The sequence below is a fragment of the Rhincodon typus genome, chromosome 22 (genome assembly GCF_021869965.1).
Source record: "Rhincodon typus isolate 14 chromosome 22, sRhiTyp1.1, whole genome shotgun sequence".
Lineage (NCBI taxonomy): Eukaryota > Metazoa > Chordata > Chondrichthyes > Orectolobiformes > Rhincodontidae > Rhincodon > Rhincodon typus.
Window position 1 is genome coordinate 36527706 of NC_063353.1, and position 17134 is coordinate 36544839.

General features: G+C 38.2%; 2 protein-coding genes across 9 annotated transcripts in view; one reads left to right on the forward strand and one right to left on the reverse strand.

Annotated features, from left to right (window-relative positions):
• Positions 1-11514, forward strand: part of cep41 (centrosomal protein 41) — a 37170-nt gene extending 25656 nt beyond the window's left edge. Inside the window, exons 10-11 of the mRNA XM_020515594.2 lie at positions 2281-2496; positions 8471-11514. Of these exons, the coding sequence (XP_020371183.1) occupies positions 2281-2496; positions 8471-8571 (317 nt within the window). The 3' untranslated portion in view covers positions 8572-11514. The remainder of the gene's footprint in view (positions 1-2280; positions 2497-8470) is intronic.
• Positions 1-17134, reverse strand: part of LOC109915918 (carboxypeptidase A1-like) — a 51765-nt gene that overhangs the window by 11801 nt on the left and 22830 nt on the right. For 3 of the 8 annotated variants that reach the window (XM_048610331.1, XM_020515595.2, XM_048610334.1), the window contains exons 9-10: positions 16590-16789; positions 15348-15432 (exon numbers count right to left, since the gene is read on the reverse strand). In XM_048610331.1, the coding sequence (XP_048466288.1) occupies positions 15348-15432; positions 16590-16789 (285 nt within the window). Of the gene's footprint in view, positions 1-7357; positions 7541-8435; positions 10709-12681; positions 12720-15347; positions 15433-16589; positions 16790-17134 lie in introns of those variants that run through there. The other 5 variants (XM_048610337.1, XM_048610335.1, XM_048610333.1 and 2 more) reach the window with 5 other exon arrangements.

The window sequence follows — 17134 nt, forward strand, 5'->3', positions numbered from 1 at the left end:
CCAGCTCTACACCTTGTTATCTCAGATTCTCCAGCATCGGCAGTTCCTACAATCTCTGTTATATTTCTCGGTAATTTGGTAACTTCTGCACTTGATGATGGATTCATATTGTGAGAAGCATGCACTAAATCAGGGCATATGTACTGCTCATTCAACACAAAACTAGTAAAACTGGAAATTTTTCTGCTTGTGGCCAATATAACCAAACAGCACTCAGATGTGCAGATTACTTTTTTAATGACAATCTCTATAGTCCAGATGTAAGTGGAAAATACTTAAATTCTAGTTATGTCACATTTTTATACTTTGAAAGTAAATGGAGTTTTAAATTGTAATTGTAGATGTAACTAAGAATCATGTTTAAAAACTCAGCAACCTCATTAAATTTTTACATGAATGGTGGTCCTTAGTCTTATTCAGAAGGTCAGCACTTTGCAAATTCCTGGGAATGCCACTTAAAAATTAAAGTTTTAAATATGTAATCAAACATTCACTACAGCTGTTTTATTTATAAATCTACTGTAAATGAAGATTCCAGATTAAGGAATTACATTAGAGTTATTAAAATCAGCTTTATGGGTTTTCTTTTTGCCAAATCATACTTTTGAGCTCTTCAGTGACCCAACAGAGATCTGAGCCAAACAGGTCTGGACCACTCTTCAAAATTTCTGAGAGCAAGAGGAATCATAGAGTGATTCTGAACAGAAGGAGGCCATTCAGCTTGCAGTCCCTCTTTGGTAAACTGTCCAATAAAGCCTACTCCTCTGCTCTTTCCTAATAGCCCTGTAATTTCTTTCCCTTCAAGCATTTATCCAATTCTGTTTTGAATGTTCATATGTTTCCTCTTCTGCCAGCTTTTCATTGCATTACATTCCAGTTTACAACAATTCTATGGTTTTAAAAGCTTCTTTGTGGGTTTTTTTTTGCCAATCGACTTAAATCTGCAGTTACAGTTTACTGACCCTTCTACCATGAAACGGTTTCTCCATAATTACTACACAAAAATATATTCATAATTTTGAACACTTTGATCAAATTTCCCAATTTCCCCACAGTGTCCCAACACAACTGAAGACCCTTATTTCTGATGTAATTCGAATTGCTTCTACGATCTTAAGATTTTTCATAAGGTGCAGTACCCAGAACTGAGCACAAGCTCCAACTGATGCCTAATCAATATGTTTTATAAAGGTTTAATGCAACTTCTCACTTTGTACTCCATTCCTGTATTGATAAAGCGGAGAATCTCTGGGTCCTGTGATTTTCCTCTTAAAATGTTTTGCAACCTGGTTGCCACTCTGAAAGATTCATGTCTGTACATTTCTCTCTTCCTGCAATCATTTGATATTATACTATTTAAATCACATTGACTTTCCTCATTTTTCCTATCAAAATGCATGACTTTACACTTCTCTGCATTAAGTTTTGTTTCTGTGACTGTTCATTTTGCCAATTTAACTTTACCTCCCTGTTTCTGTTACTATGGGGCATTAGTGACAAGGCAGGTTCAGCTGAGGTCTGCGAGCAATTGGTTTATTTGTAGGGGAGGGATGAGGCAGTTGTGGCTCAGTGAGACCTTCCTGAGGGAATATTTCCTTTTGAATGCTATTTTTAGCAAAACATAACACCGGGGGTAGACCTCCACTGCATTGAGTCATGTAAGTGCTATCAATATTTGATGTCTCACTTGTCAGAGCAGTGGGAAACATGCAGATAATTTTGCCTAAGTAGTCTTTAAGTGCAGCACCTTTCTGAGATGGTCACTTTTGTTGATGATAGTCCCATCTGCCATAAACTGTACTGAGGCATAAAGCATTCCACCAAGAACGCCTCTTCCTCACTCTTTCAGATAATCAACACTGAATTGAGCAGTGAGTCTGGACAACTTACTTCAGAAAAGAAGACAAATTGGAGAGAAAATGATCAATTATAATACACTTGGTAATTAAATTAGAGGGCTGTAAATAAGACTATCAAAATGCTATTTTAAACGAAAGTACTTTAATTTATGTTTATTTCATTTACCTGTATCTCTCGCATTTTGAAAGCCATTAATCCTGAAATTCTGTTTATAAATAATGAATCTCCAATTGTCAACCTAAATCATAATAATTGAAAATAATAATAATTTTTCTGAAGAAGGTCCCGACCCGAAACATCAACTTTCCTCCTCCTCTGAAGCTGCCTGGTCTGCTGTTCTCCTCGAGCTCCACGCTATGTTATGTCTGACTCCAGCATCTACAGTTCTTACTGTCTCATAAATAATATTTGTCATTTTAGGTCTGAAAGTTGTTGCCCAGACATTCCCAGAAGGACTAACCACTGGATCAATTCCACTGTCATGCCAGCCTCCTGTTCTTCTGCCATCTCGCCAGAGGCAGTCAACACCTCAGGAACCTCCACGCCCTGCAGAGGATAAATTCCGATTTGCTAAAGCTGATTTGAACAAGATCCAGCACTACCTAGATGAAATCCTACTGCCAACTAACTCACCTAGTAAGGAAATTCTAGAAAATGAACATTCCATTAAAGGGAATCCAAAAGCTCACCACGTGCAAACATTGTTTAACAGAGAGGTTTGAGGTGGTCTCTGCTTGCAGTACTATACATTCTGGGTCAGATGTTGTGTTTGAGCACTACAGTGTAGTTTGGCAAGAGTCAGTCCTGCATTATTGAAGATAGACATCCTTTGTATGAGATGCTAAAGCTGTCTATGAATGATGAGATTAAATAGGCCCAAAGAGCTTTCCACACATCCTTTTGTAAAATGGCTGAGATAAAAATATCAAACACTAATCAGTGAGATATTCAGGACAGCTTCAAAGAATAAAGAGAATCTCAGATCACCTGCCCTACAAAGGTCATTTGTATGTAAAATATTAGGAAGAATCGACTTAATCTAATGAAAGCCTTCTTACTTATTTAGCAGTCTAAATTTACCATGTTCCTATCTATTTAATCATAATCAACAAATCACCTCCTCTGCACTGTTGTTTCTGGTATGGCCCAGGACCAGTCTTTGGCTACTGAGTAAACCTCAGCCACATGTTGCCCTTCATTGATACCAGTTTTCACATGGATCATGATCACACCCGGCTGTACCTCACCACCATTAGACTGGTTGTCTGACATTGGATATGCAAAAATGTCTTAATTAAATAGAGGGAAGACATAAACACATTGCCTCTGTCCTGCACTTCCAATTCTACTTCCTAACTGATTAACTCTATTCATCTCTCTGACAGTTGTCTGAGGCTGAATCAGATGTTTGCCACCTCAAGTGTTATATTTGATTCCAAGATATGTTTCTGGCCACATATCCATCTCATTGCTAAGATCACTTGTTACTACCTCCATAACTGCTTCAGTTCATCTGTTGAAACCCTCACCTATGCTTTTGTTACCGCTAATCTTGACTATTCCAACAGGCTGCTGATTGCTCTTCCACATTTTGTCTCCTGTAAACTAGATTTCATCCAAAACTGTGTTGTCCTTATCCTAACTCTGTCAAAGACCAAGATTTTTCCATTTGCAGTTAAAAAGAGTGATGTCAAGGAAGTTTTATGGCATCGCTAGAGTGAGTTAACTTGTGCAATCATGCATTTCTTAACTCATTAATTATGTAAATTACAGTAAACCCGCTGTACCTGTGAAATCTGAATCACAAATTCTCCTATCCGCACCAAAAACTAAGTAACAACAAAAATCAACAGCCACATTCCAAGAAATGCATATCTGTGATATTTTTAACCGTTTTAACTTATTTTAAACAAGCTCCACACTTGTGAATTTCATCATTCACAGCGATTCTCATGGATGTGGAGGAATTACTGTAGATATTGGACAGTTTATTTGGTAAATTGCATAGAGTCATACAACACAGAAACAGATCCTCCAGCTCAACCCATTCATGCCGACTAGGTCTCCTGAACTGAGCTAGTCCCATTTGACTGCATTTGGCCCATATCCCTCTAAACCTTTCCTATTCATGTACTTGTCCAAGTATCTTTTAATTGTAATTTAATTAATTTAGTTTTAATCTTATAATTGTTCTCGCCTCTACCACTTCCTCTAGCAGCTCATTCCACATATGCAGCGCCCTCTGTGTGAAACAGTTGCCTCTTCGGTCCCTTGTAAATCTTTCTCCCTTCACCTTAAACCTAGGCCATCTAGTTTTGGACTCCCCTACCCTGGGGAAAAGATCTTGGCTATTTACCTTATCCATACCCCTAATGATTTTCTAAACCTCTATAAGGTCACCCCTCATCCTCTTACATCCAAGGCAAGAATCATAGCCTATCCCGCCTCTCCTTATAACTCAAGCCCGCCAGTCTCCGTAACATCCTTGTAAATCTCTTTTGCACCTTTTCCAGTTTAATAACAACCTTCCTGTAACAGGGCGTGTAGAATTGTACTCAGTACTCCAAATGTGGCCTTACCAACGTCTTGATAGCCATAATATGAAGTCCCATGAAGGTAGGAATGCCAAACGCCTTCTCCACCACGCTGTCTACCTGTGACTCACTTTCAAGGAACTATGTATCTGCACCCCTAGGTCTCTCTGTATGACAGCATTCCCTAGGGCTCTATCATTAAGTGTTTAAGTCTGCTCTGGTTTGTCTTGCCAAAATGCAATATCTCGTTTTTATCTAAATTAAACTCCATCTGCCATTCCTCGGCCCACTGGCCCAGTTGATCAAGACCCTGTTGTACTCTTAGTTAGCCTACTTCACTGTCCACTATACCACTAATTTTGATGTCATCCACAAAATTGCCATGCCCCATACATTCTCATCTAAATCGTTTATGTAAATAATGAACAACATTGCACCCTGCACCAATTCTTGACAGGCCTCCAGTCTGAACAACAACCCTCTACTGCCACCTTTATCTCCTATCGTCAAGCCAATTTTGAATCCAATTGGCTAGCTTTCCCTGGATCCCATGTGATCTAACCTCACTAACCAGTCTACCATGCGGAACCTTGTCAAAGGCCTTGCTAACGTCCCTGTAGACAATTTCTACCACTCTGATTTCATCTATCTTCTTGGTCACCTGTTCAAGAACCTAATCAAGTTTGTGAAACACAATTTCCCACGTACAAAGCCATGCTGGCTATCCGTAATCAGTCTTTGCCTTTCCAAATGCATGTAGATCCTAACTCTCAGAATCCCCTCCAACAGCTTACTCACCACTGACGTCAGGCTCACCAGTCTGTAGTTCCCTGGCTTTTCCTTGCAGCCTTTCTTAAATAATGGCACAACATTAGCCACCCACCAGTCACCAGCACCTCATCCGTGTCTATCAATGATACAAATATCTCTGCTAGGGGCCCTGCAATTTCTCCCCTAGCTTCTCACCATGTCCTCAGATACACTTGATCCGGTTCTGGAGATTTGCCTACCTTTATGCATTTTAAGACCTCCAGCACCACCTCCTCTGAAATTTGTACTCTTTCCAAGACATCACTATTTATTTCCCCAAGTTCCCGAGCTTCCAGTCTTTCTGCACAGTAAATACTAACATGAAATATTCGTTTAGGATCTCTACTATCTGGTGTACTTCCACATATGGATGGCTTCACTGATGTTTAAAGGGCCCTATTCTCTCCCTAGTTACTGTCCTCCTCTTAATATACTTGTAGAATCTCTTTAACCTTATCTGCCAAAGCTATCTCATGTCCCCTTTTTTGCCCTCCTGATTGCCCTCTTAAGTGTATTCCTACACTCCTTATACTCCTCAAGGGATTCACTTGATCCCAGCTGTCTATACCTGACACAGACTCCTTTTTCTCAACCAGAGCCTCATTATCTCTGGTCACCCAGTGTTCCCGACAACTGCCAGCCTTGCCTTTCACACTAACAGGAACGTGCTGTCCCTGTATTCTCATTATCTCAGTTTCGAAAGCCTCCTATTTGCCAGATGTCCCTTTACGTGCGAACAGCCTCCCCCAATCAACTTTTGAAAGTTCCCATCTAATACCATTAAATTTAGCCTTGCTCCAATTTAGTGCTTTAACTTGTGGACCAGGCCTGTCCTTTTCCATAATTATTTTAAAACTAATAGAATTATGGTCACTGGACCCAAAGTACTTGAATAAGATGGAAGTGTTCTCCATTGCCAGGATCTTCCAGCTTTTGAGGCTCCACATGCAAAGCCAAATTAGTCACTAGTTCAGACACTACAAGCCAAGAACTACCTTTCACTCTAGTGCTTATCTGTCAACTCTAGCCAAATTCTACTGAAGAAAACTAAACTTGCTTCCTGAGGAAAGTTATGGTAAATAGGGCATTGGAGAGCTGGTCAATCCTCTTGCCTGCTGACCACAAAAAAAGTCTATGTCACCAGACCTAGCCAGCCTGGACAGAGATAGCAGCACACTTCAGTGGTGCTTGCAGTGTGAAAATGCCATAAGAAGGTCAGTGAACTCCTGCACTTTGCAAGGGCAAGTGTCCCCAACTTCACTCTGCTTCCTGACATTCAAAGGGCTATCATTCACTCAATCTGCAATTGCTTCCTATCAATTCACCACTCCCACAGTGACCCACTACATGAAGCCCAACCCCAGACTTGATCTGCCCTCTGTCCTCATAACACCATAGATTACCCCCAGATAAGCTGCCTATTAGTGATCAAACCCCAATGATTGACTGTAGCCCACACCCAGACTGATTTGGCAGGGCTGCTCTGAATGACTATAGTCTACCCTTAACAGTACCCCCAATGAACTACATGTAATCTCCAGGCTGCTTGCACTAGACCTGGAGGACTGACCATGGCCCAAACCCTGCACTGCAGGGGTGTAGGACTGACTGCCTGTGGCCAACTCACAAGCTAGAATCAGGCCCTTAACTGATTGTGCCTGTACTTTTGACTAACTGGAGTTCACTGTCATCCCACTAAATTTTATCAGCTTTGACTTTCACAGGTCGTACTTTTCTTCAAGTACATATGGTGCCTTTGCCACATAAGTTGCTGGCAGACACTGCAACTCGGTTGTTGACTATCATTGTGCCAACTGATATATATTTGCTCTTGAATGCTTCCCCCTGCTATAAGCTGCCTGTCTCTCCTTCTATGCTTAAAAAAAAAATCAGGCTACACACAACCTGCCTGTCTATTTCTAAATAAGTCCTAAAAGTATGGAGCATTAAAAATGGACTAAGACCCTGAGGCTGCCTCAATCATTCAACCCTAAAAATTCTGTATAATTACATATGATGTTCCACAGTGCAAACTGACCTGCAAAGAGCATGCAATTTCTGGCTGTCCCTCAGCTCTAACATAGATGCTTGAAGCCTTAAGTGGCAGATGGATTGGACCAATAGCAAACGTGACAATATTGTGAGGCTGGTGTTTTACTGATAATGGAGTTGCATGGATGAAAGTCCAAGAAGCATGCGGCCATTGACCGTGCAGGAACCTGATGCAAAAAAGGTGGTTCCGTGTGAAGGGAAGTCAGTACAATCATTCTGCGAGCTGCTATAGATGCTGACAAGACACATCGACGCTTTCGTTGAAGTTTTGTGAATTCTCGTTTCTTGATTGCGGAGAGAAAGATCAGAAGTGCAATGTCAATCATTGGGTTGGAGTATTAATGAGATGCATATGCATTGGAATTAGCTTCTTGCCACTCACCAGTAAGATTCTGAATTCTCCAAAACTTGAGGACTTAATTGGTCAAGTTTCTCAATGTCAAGAACACGATTCTTTTTCATTCTTACTCAATTAAGCCATCTCACTTGGCATTATTTGTGATGCACCAATAGGGAAAATTCCATCCCAAATGCTGTTTGCCCTGTGCTCACTACCCTACATTGGTGCCTGGTTAAACATTGTCATCCCTTTTTTTTAAAACCCTTCTGTAATCTCACCCATCCCTAACTGTCTAATTGCCTCCCTAGCTCCATAGTTCTCAGGGATATCTCCAACCTTGGTCTCTTGTCCATCACTGACTTGATTTACTTCACCCTTGGTGGCTGAGCCTTCAGGTGCCAAGGCCAAAAGCTCTGGAATTCCTACCATTTGTATGAATTTATAAAATCCCTTTTTGAGCTTTCAGTGAATTTTCAGGTATCTGTTGAAGGCTTTGGCTATATTGTTATTGAGGTGTTCTCATCATCTATCTTCAGGTTTCTCTGCTTGAGAGTGATTTATAAAACAGGCATGAATACAGGAAAGACTCATTATTTGATCTTTTGTATTGTTTTGTCTTCTGCAGATTGCAATTTTCAAATTGGAGAAACTATTGTCTTTTAATAATTTCAACTGTACTCTATCTCTTTGTGTTCTCTTCATCTTTTCCGCCCCTAATATTATGCTGGTAGGTATGTCTATCTGAGGCAATTAGAGAGTACATTCTCAGCTATTTTCAAATTTGGTTCAGTGCTGCCAATTCCAATAATGTATTTAATTTAATACAATTTAGCAATGAAGATGTTCTAATTCTTGTTTATTTAATGTCTTTTAGGCAGCCTCAGTCATCTCTCTTCATCAAGAGCACGGTTGAAATCATCCAGCAGCTCAGTTCGTGTCCAGACAGGCAGCATCCAAAATAAACCATGGAAATAACGATCAAAATGTTAATCCTTCACCTTTCTTAATACTTCTGTTTTTTTTAAATCATTGGCTACTGTATTGCAAAAGAGCTGTAGAAAATTGTTATCACTGACGTTGTGTAAAAAAAACTTGAAGCAATGTCTAGAAATAGATGCTTTTGAAAACAATAGCCAACATAAGTTTTCAAAAATGCTATCTACTTGGGTTTAAATTACACATTTTAATTTAATTTATAGCTTTAAACTCCATCCAAAAACAGTGGAAAAGATATTAAAACAGAAGAACAAGGGAAAGACTGTTCAGAACTGTCTCATTACTGAGTCCTGTGTTGTCAACCATAGGTTTTGAATACACAACAGATACCAACACAGATTTGGATGTAGAAACACAGAAACAATACTTGTTGCACCATAAGAACACCCTAAGGTAAAATCCTGTTTTTATTTTTCCTCTGGTTCCAAAAGACAACATGAAGGAAAATAATTTATTCTTTTCTGTATTATCACAGAACTCTGGGCTAATCCCAGTCATTGGTTTTAAAGGAATTTACTTTCTTCTGTCCTCGCAACTATCACTTGATGATTAATGACCACCTCCGATATGAAACTGTTGATAACATTTCCAACTAGTGACATGTCCTAAAGGATACTTAATGCAATGCAACAGGAATTAAACAGCAGTTGAACAGATTCTTATCATTCCAACAGTACATTAGATCTGGTAACATGCCAACATATACCACAACATCTTCAAACTATACAATGGAATACAAGTAACGTATTTATAAACCAGTGCACTTTGACCTATTTTTCAAAATTTTAACCACCCATGACCTTAAATTTGTCAAATCAATTCAGAACATTTCCACTGGCATATATATCAGTGTGTCAGGGCAGCATTTCATAAACCAAAGTGAAAAGCTTCTTGGGTCATTCATTAATACCCTGTTTCTGTTTGCAACTGGGTCTCTGAAAGCAAGTGTACAGCCTGACTGATGTGTCAGTAAATATGTAATGAATCCATATGGATGTGGCTTCAGCATTCTTTGATACAAAGTCTTTGCATGTACTGAACTGGACTGTGGTGTGCTCAGTACATCCCATTGCCATGCATTATTACCCTTGATTTGTAGGTGTTGGTTATTTGTTAAATTTATTTTCAATTCCTGCCTCTGATTTTTTTTATTTAGCTTCAGTGTGGCAGCCTTTATACAGAATGAAACTATTGATAGTTTTTACATGTATTTCAAACCATTTTGACTTTCTTTCGTGCTTACCAAAACCAGTGGATTTACTATAACGATCAAATTCCAATCTTTTAAAAGAGATTCTGGTGTCTTCAGAAACAGTTTAGGACTCCACAACTCCATCTGTTCTTGTGGGAAAGAAAAGTGACCTTTCCCAATGCTGGCTTTTAAAGTGATCACCCTATTTAGATCCATCTCAGTCTGGCAACTTACTGAGATCTAGCAAACAGAGGAAAAGTATTGTGGAGTATCTCTGATTTTTATTTAATTGTGAGACCTAGAGTAACATTCACCTATGTCATGCTTCTCTGGAGCTAGTTAAAGTCTATTTTAGCCAAATGTACAAATTAACTGAATGTGCAAACCCTAAAATGAAATGTGATGGTCTGTGTTTCTATGAGAAAATGAAGTGAGTCAAGCCTATGGCAAATTATATACTGTTGATTCACTGACTGCACTTATTGACTAGTTCCTGGCCACAATCAATCTGAGTTAATCAGTTTTTCTTGTGCCTCCAATTTTGAAAGCTTTTTGTTTTTCACCACCGTGTATATGTGGCAATGTGATTATTAGATGCTCACACTAGTGTGTTTCATCCTGGAATCCCAGCCTATGTCTCTCTCCCAAGGAGCCAAGTTAATACTTGTATGTCTGCACAAAACTGAAGTTGTCTATGTTTTCCATCTCTTTTTAAAAGGTTTTTACTTGTGCTTGCAAAGACTGAGAAAATGTGGCAGTGTCTTCTCAATTACTTGTCTTTTTCCAAATATATACATTGTTTTCATGATTATTGGCTGCATGTGTTGACAAGTTAATGAGCCCAATGTAGAAGTGTCCTGTTACTGCTGGGTGTAAGATTTTGTAGTGGCCGGTAATCTCCCAGCAGGGAATCATCTTTCCTAACTGTGGACATAAAATGCAGCTCATTACCATGGCTACCCTCTTAGAACATGCTTTTTGAATACAATTGCACAGTTGTTTCCAGCAACAACATTCAGAGGAAAATTAATAGACACAAAAGCAAAGTTGGATTTGCAAGTACTAATCACTGTATAGCATTAAGACAAACAGAATTGACAGGTATCTGTTCGTGTTTTCTAAAGCGTAGATCGTGAGCCAGTGGATTGAAAACCCTCAGAGCCAATAAAAAGTACTGTGACAGACATGCACTTTTTTAAACAAGATTTATCTGACAATGATCTAAATGAGTACCCCTCAGAGATATTCACTTCCCAAGGCCAAGGATATTACGATCTAACTATAAGTGACTTTAATATATCATCCTGAGAGTAACTGACTTAGTGCAGATCAGAGATCAAGCTTGTAACCATCTTAGTCTGATTTTCAAAAAGTTTCTTTTTACATGTACTGCTGCCTTTTATGAAGATGTGAAATGTTGCCAATGGATATGATGTGCGTGTTGATGGCCTTTGAGTTACCCTTTGAGGAATTTCCTGCTCTAATATCAGGCGTCCAGTTCGAGGCCTGGATCGGGTCAGATTGTTTTTGGTGTACTGCTATTAAAAGTTGCATCCCAGAAGGATCCTTCATATTTTGTTCTTTGTAGTTGTTCTGCATGTTTAGTGAATGCCAACTAGATGATTATGACTGTGGCAGTTGGTCAAGTGATGTTGGCTTTTGGTTTTGAATATAAAAATCTGCATATTTTGTATTTTTTAAATAAAATGTATTTGTTTTAAATTTTGAAATGGTGAATGGCACATCTTTCTCAGTACTTGAGTTGGTTGTTTTTTTTTACAATGTCCCAACTTAATTTCACCAAGGTTGTGTCTTTATATAGCTGAAGGAATTTTTTTTCTTCAAATGACTTCATGAGCCACGGTCCATTATGGTAATTTAGCCCAACAGATGGGTGATCTCTGAAAGTTAATGTTGTGATTTTCATTTTTCAAGCTAGTGATGAATTAAAGTTAGCCAGGATTCCTGTTGCTATGAAATATCAGCATGGTACAGTTTAATGCTGTAGAGAACTTGTGGGTTCAATTGTTTATGGGATTGTGCTGTCATACTTGCATACTCCTTGCTCGGAGAATAATGCAAAGTAGTGGAGGATTCGGTAACTGCAGTTTTTAAATATGAATATTCCCATACCAGTTGATAGTGTGGTTAACAATGTACTGCAGGAGAATTTTATTGTTACTACCTAGCCCCCATGATATGTAAAACAAAAAGGACAGGGATGCTACTGTATCTCAAAACGTAGAACCTGAGCTCCAGTCTCCACTTGTCTGGCTTGTGGAGCAGCTTTGAACCCTGCATCTTCTGGCCCAATCGGGAATGTACAGCTAAGCTAAAAGCCCACCCCAGTTTTCTGTTTTGAATGCTCCCAACTAACATTAAGTACTTGTGAATTAAAGCAGTTGCATTGAAATTAAATTTCTCACTTTTTTGTTTATAAGATCTCAAGATTATAATGGAAGGCCATTCAATCCACTTTAGTTCACCATTCACGATAACAATGTTTTTCCCCAGCACTTGCTGTAATTTTGAGGTTCCACTCCTAAATCCAGTTTAGTACCTGCAAAAATGTCATTTTCTTGTGTTTCTGACACACTTGATGTAAATTGTAGTTCCAATATCAATCTTTAGGACACTCCACTAAATATTGTTCTATCCAACTCCAATCCCTCAGCCACAGCAACTTCAATATAGCTCTCTATGAATATTTTGTCTTCTGCTCTTCAACTAATTTCACATTCATATTCAAGATTTACCCTGAAGCAGTACAGCTTTGAGATGAACTAATTGCTTCTATGTGGAACCATGTCATGCGGCTTTTGCAAATCCAAGTACATGACATTGTGAGGTATGCCACAGTTCAAGTTGGGGTATCATTTCCTCAAAGGAGCCAAGGAGGAGGAGTGATGCTTCCATTTCCTACTTCAGCCATTTTCTGTATGAGATTGCCAACTCCAGTTTAGAGAGTTTTGTTCTGCACACCACACACAGTTAAATTCAGACTCGACAAAGCCATTTTCTCATGATGTACTTTGTATCAGAGAAAGGTCCATGCCAAAAAGTCTACAGGATATGTAATCTAAAATCCTCAAGGCAACAAAAACTACTTAGTCCTCCATCAAAGCCCTTATTGCAAGAAGAAAATCTGCACAAGACATCCAGGTGACTCTTTTCCCACAAAGAAAAAAGTGTATCCAATTTTTTCAATGTTGTCAAGTGATTTCAGGATTCCTCCAGTCAAATTGATGACTGTGTTATGTTTACTGATGCTCTACTTTAGCCTGCGTGTCTCATGTCATTTAATATCAGGAACTACTCTCAGCTCATTCAGACCTGTGCATTTAGCAGTTTTTTTTCTCAACACCTCCAAGGAACGATTGATCAGTGTCAATCACTTTCTCGATTGCTACTTTAGGTGGATTTATAAGACACTGCAATTACTTGTTGACAAGGCTGTTGTCCCTTTGTTTACCCAGATGATAGCCCATTTCAGTTATAACACAAGCATAGGTGAGGGAAGGCTGTTCAACTGCCCTTTGGATTTTATAAGACTTATGGTCCTGCAGAACCTGCATTAGGTGAATTATAAAATCATGGAGTGAAGAAGAGGACGTTTGGCCCACCAAGTCTACATCAATAAAAAGCTACTTTATGTTTACACTTAAATTGAGGGAAACGATAAAAATTATGATGGCTTCAAAGAAACACCACACACAACTATCACTTGATGATTGCTTTCATTCAAGTTTCACACTTTAATCTGCCTGGAATTATAACAAAAATCACAAAATATGTGTCATTAAGAAAAGTGTTTATTCTAAAATTTGAACAGGGATTTTAAGTATACAAAGAAAAAAATGGTAAAATGGATTGTTATATTTTAACAGTTTTAAACTAAAAGAATAAGGCTAATAATTTGATAGCTGACAACAGTGCTAATATTGCATCACTGCTTGAGTCTGCTGCTTATTTTTACACTTTAAGAAAGATGTATGAAAAACAGACTGTCAAAACATTTCTGGCAGTCATAGGAAATTTTAAGATTATGGAGATAATTATTAAAAGTTTATTCACACAACAAACTGCAATGAAGGATGATGTATATTTCTGTAGAGCTGGTTGTATGCAAAGAAGAGGCATACATATAGTTGTAGAGGATTTTACTATTTAGTAACGCTTGATATTTTGGGAGAGGTTGGTATTTCCAATTAACTGCCATTTGGAAGCCTAAAGATTAACATGACACTGTTGTCTTTTTTTGACCAGGTTAACATTTTGGTGCTTGGGTAAGCATTGCAAAGCATAAGTGAGATGTGTCAGAGCCTTGATGCGTATAGGGATGGATAAGCAAAGTTTTCTTTTAATTCCTTTAATTTTTATTTAACATCTCTCTTATTCTTAGCTAATCAATCCAAACATTTTATCACCTTGTTAAAGAATAAAGACTTTACTATTGATCTATGGCCTGACTTGTCCTATGAGGCATTTTGAGCCCATTTCATCTGTCATTTATTTAACCTTGACTTCACCCTTTATCTGAAAATTAAAGACCCTGACCATCTTCGGTGTTCATTCTTGCTGCCTCTCCCTGCATCCTTTCTTTTCATCAGCGTCCATTTAAAATGTGACAACAAAATAATCAAACGGTATGAAAGCAGAAGCTCATCAACACTGTTTCAACATTCAATCATCAATTTCATTTTCCTGCCTGTTGCCCATTACACTTGGTTCCCTTACTGATTAAAACTGCCTATTTCAGGCTTGAATGGACTTAATGACGTAACCTCTACATCTCTCTGCGGTAAATAATTCCAAAGATTAACTATCACCTGAGAGGAAAAAGGATCCTCCTCATCTAAATGAGCAATGCCTTACACTGAGATTATGACCTCTGGTCCTATTAAGTCCACCTGGCTGACCCTGTTATGATCACAACATGCACCATCTCTGTATCTACTTCCTTTAAAATCCTTGGATATAACTATTCAGGTCCAAAGTTCTTATTTGTGTTTAGCCCCATTCGTCTCTCAAGTACCTTTTCTCTCATTAAAGCTATTGGCTTTTTTTCTTTCCCTTTCCCCATTGCTCTTTGATGATTAAATATTTCAGTTTTTAGTGTCCTCTACCGTGAAGACTGATGCCAAGTATTTCCCCAGCCTTTTTCTCTAAGGGACCTATGTTGGGTCCTATTTTTCCTTTATATATAATTAAAAATGCTCTTACTATCTATTCTTATATTACTTGGCTAAAGGAACAAAAATGAGAGGACATAAATTTTAAAGTCATGAGCAAACAAAGTGACGTTGAAATTTAAAGAAATCAAAGTAGTGAGGGTATGGAATGTGCTGCCCTGAAATATGGTGGAGGCAAGTTCAGTTGAGGAATTGGATGATTATTTGGCTAGGAAGATTGTGCAAGAGTAATGGGGTAAAAGCAGGAGGTAATAATGCTTGTTTGAAGAGCTGGTGCAGGCACAGTGGGCTGAATGGCCTACTTCTGCACCGTAACAACTCTGTGATTTTGTGAGGTAATTACATTACTCTTCACTGTGAGTAATACTTACAGATTGTGGTGAAGATGGGTCCATATTTGTAGCTGGTTCCATACAGTGATGCTAAAGAAGTGACAGATATCTTGCTGAGATCAAGCTGCATGAAAAAGGGCATATTTAAAATTTGAAACAGATAAGGACATGAGACAGATAACTTTTTTAAGAAAAGCCAACAGCATGTTCATATTTAGATTTCTATCCCAGTCTCTACCATATGTTCACTATCTAAATAAACTAGATTCTGTATGTGAATTGAAAGACCTCATCTGCCTAACTAGTGATTTGCGCCCTCTGCTGTTTGATGTTCATATGCATGAAACTTCATGATATTATTTTGAAATATCTTTTGCAAAGCAAATAAACCAAACTTTTTCAATCTTAAATCCTAACATGTGAAACTTTGTTAATTGCTTCCAAGTCGTTTCGGTGGAAATAATAATCCTGTAGGTCGGTGATTCTGCATTTCTGTGCATTAGTTACATTGCAAGCTTTTTATAAAGGCTATCCTTTTACAACTGTTTTTATCAAAATTGTCATTATAAATTTAGTAACAAATCTCTTTCCTGACCAGCACATAATTAAATATTCCTTCTTGTTTATTTTCTCTCACTTATCCACATTGAACTGTCTGCCACTTCTTGACCCCATACTGTAAATGCCTAAGTGTTTTTTAAGTCAGATTACTTTGGTCCTTCTTATTTTGTAAGCATCTGCAAACTTGGAGAATTTAGTAACAATTCTTTACCAAATTATCAGTATAAGAAACAGAAGATGATTGCCCATGCTTCCAAAGTGTAATTTTTTTTAATCCAGCTCTTTAGTTACTTCCTAATTTCTGCTTCTGTTCAGTCACCATTAAATTGTAACAAGCAGCTATGACAAATGCTTTGAATATTCAGATGGAATATGATCTCTTTGCTTCTGTCCATTATTAATAATGCTGAAAAGAAACATTTGTTTTCTTAAACAATACCCTTTCTACTTTGAACTCATTATTTCCCTTTAACAAGTAAGTTGCCCATTCAAATGGTGTGTGAAATTACATTAGTAGCTCAGAAGGTCTATGACTTATTCCAATGGAACCCTCTCACTTGCTGTATGAGAACTGGAATGAGTCTGCCATCCATCAGGAACCAAATGTAAACATCCTATAGCTAGGCCAAGAGGCCTTTGGAGGACCACAATTCAGTGGATTGTTGGCCACAAATGTCTCCTGAACCCTGTTACAATTGATGTTGTTTAGAAAAAAATTACCAGTTCTCCATAGTCTTTTGGCTTAGTTGCAGTGTAACCATAAGGAAACATTAAGAGCTGAGAATAGCTGTGAACATCAATGGAGACTTTGAAATTTCCATGACTTTTGATGAAGTCAACTATGGCTTTGACTTCCTTCTCAGAATTGGCATAAGGTCCATAGTATGTTGATGAACAAGAATAGTCACTGGCACCAGGTCCTGTGAAATAAAAGCAGCAAATAAGACTTGATAGCTAACCATTTAATGTCCTCTTATTTGAAAGAAATGAGTGTGAAACTCAAGATTGCCCTCGTAACTTTTCAGACAATTCTACAATTTCAATTTTTTTGAAAGAAAAATGAAATTGCAAAGGCAAAGGGCAATAACCATGCAGCAGACATGATTAATAAAATGTTCCTATTCTGTGCAAACATATGTTGGATTGCATGGTGCAGTGAAATTGGGAAATCAGGCAGGTGGAAACACATCTGAAAATTAACTCACCTGAATTTCATTTATTCATTTAAATGGAAGAAACACATGCAGCTTTCTCAACAGAAATAT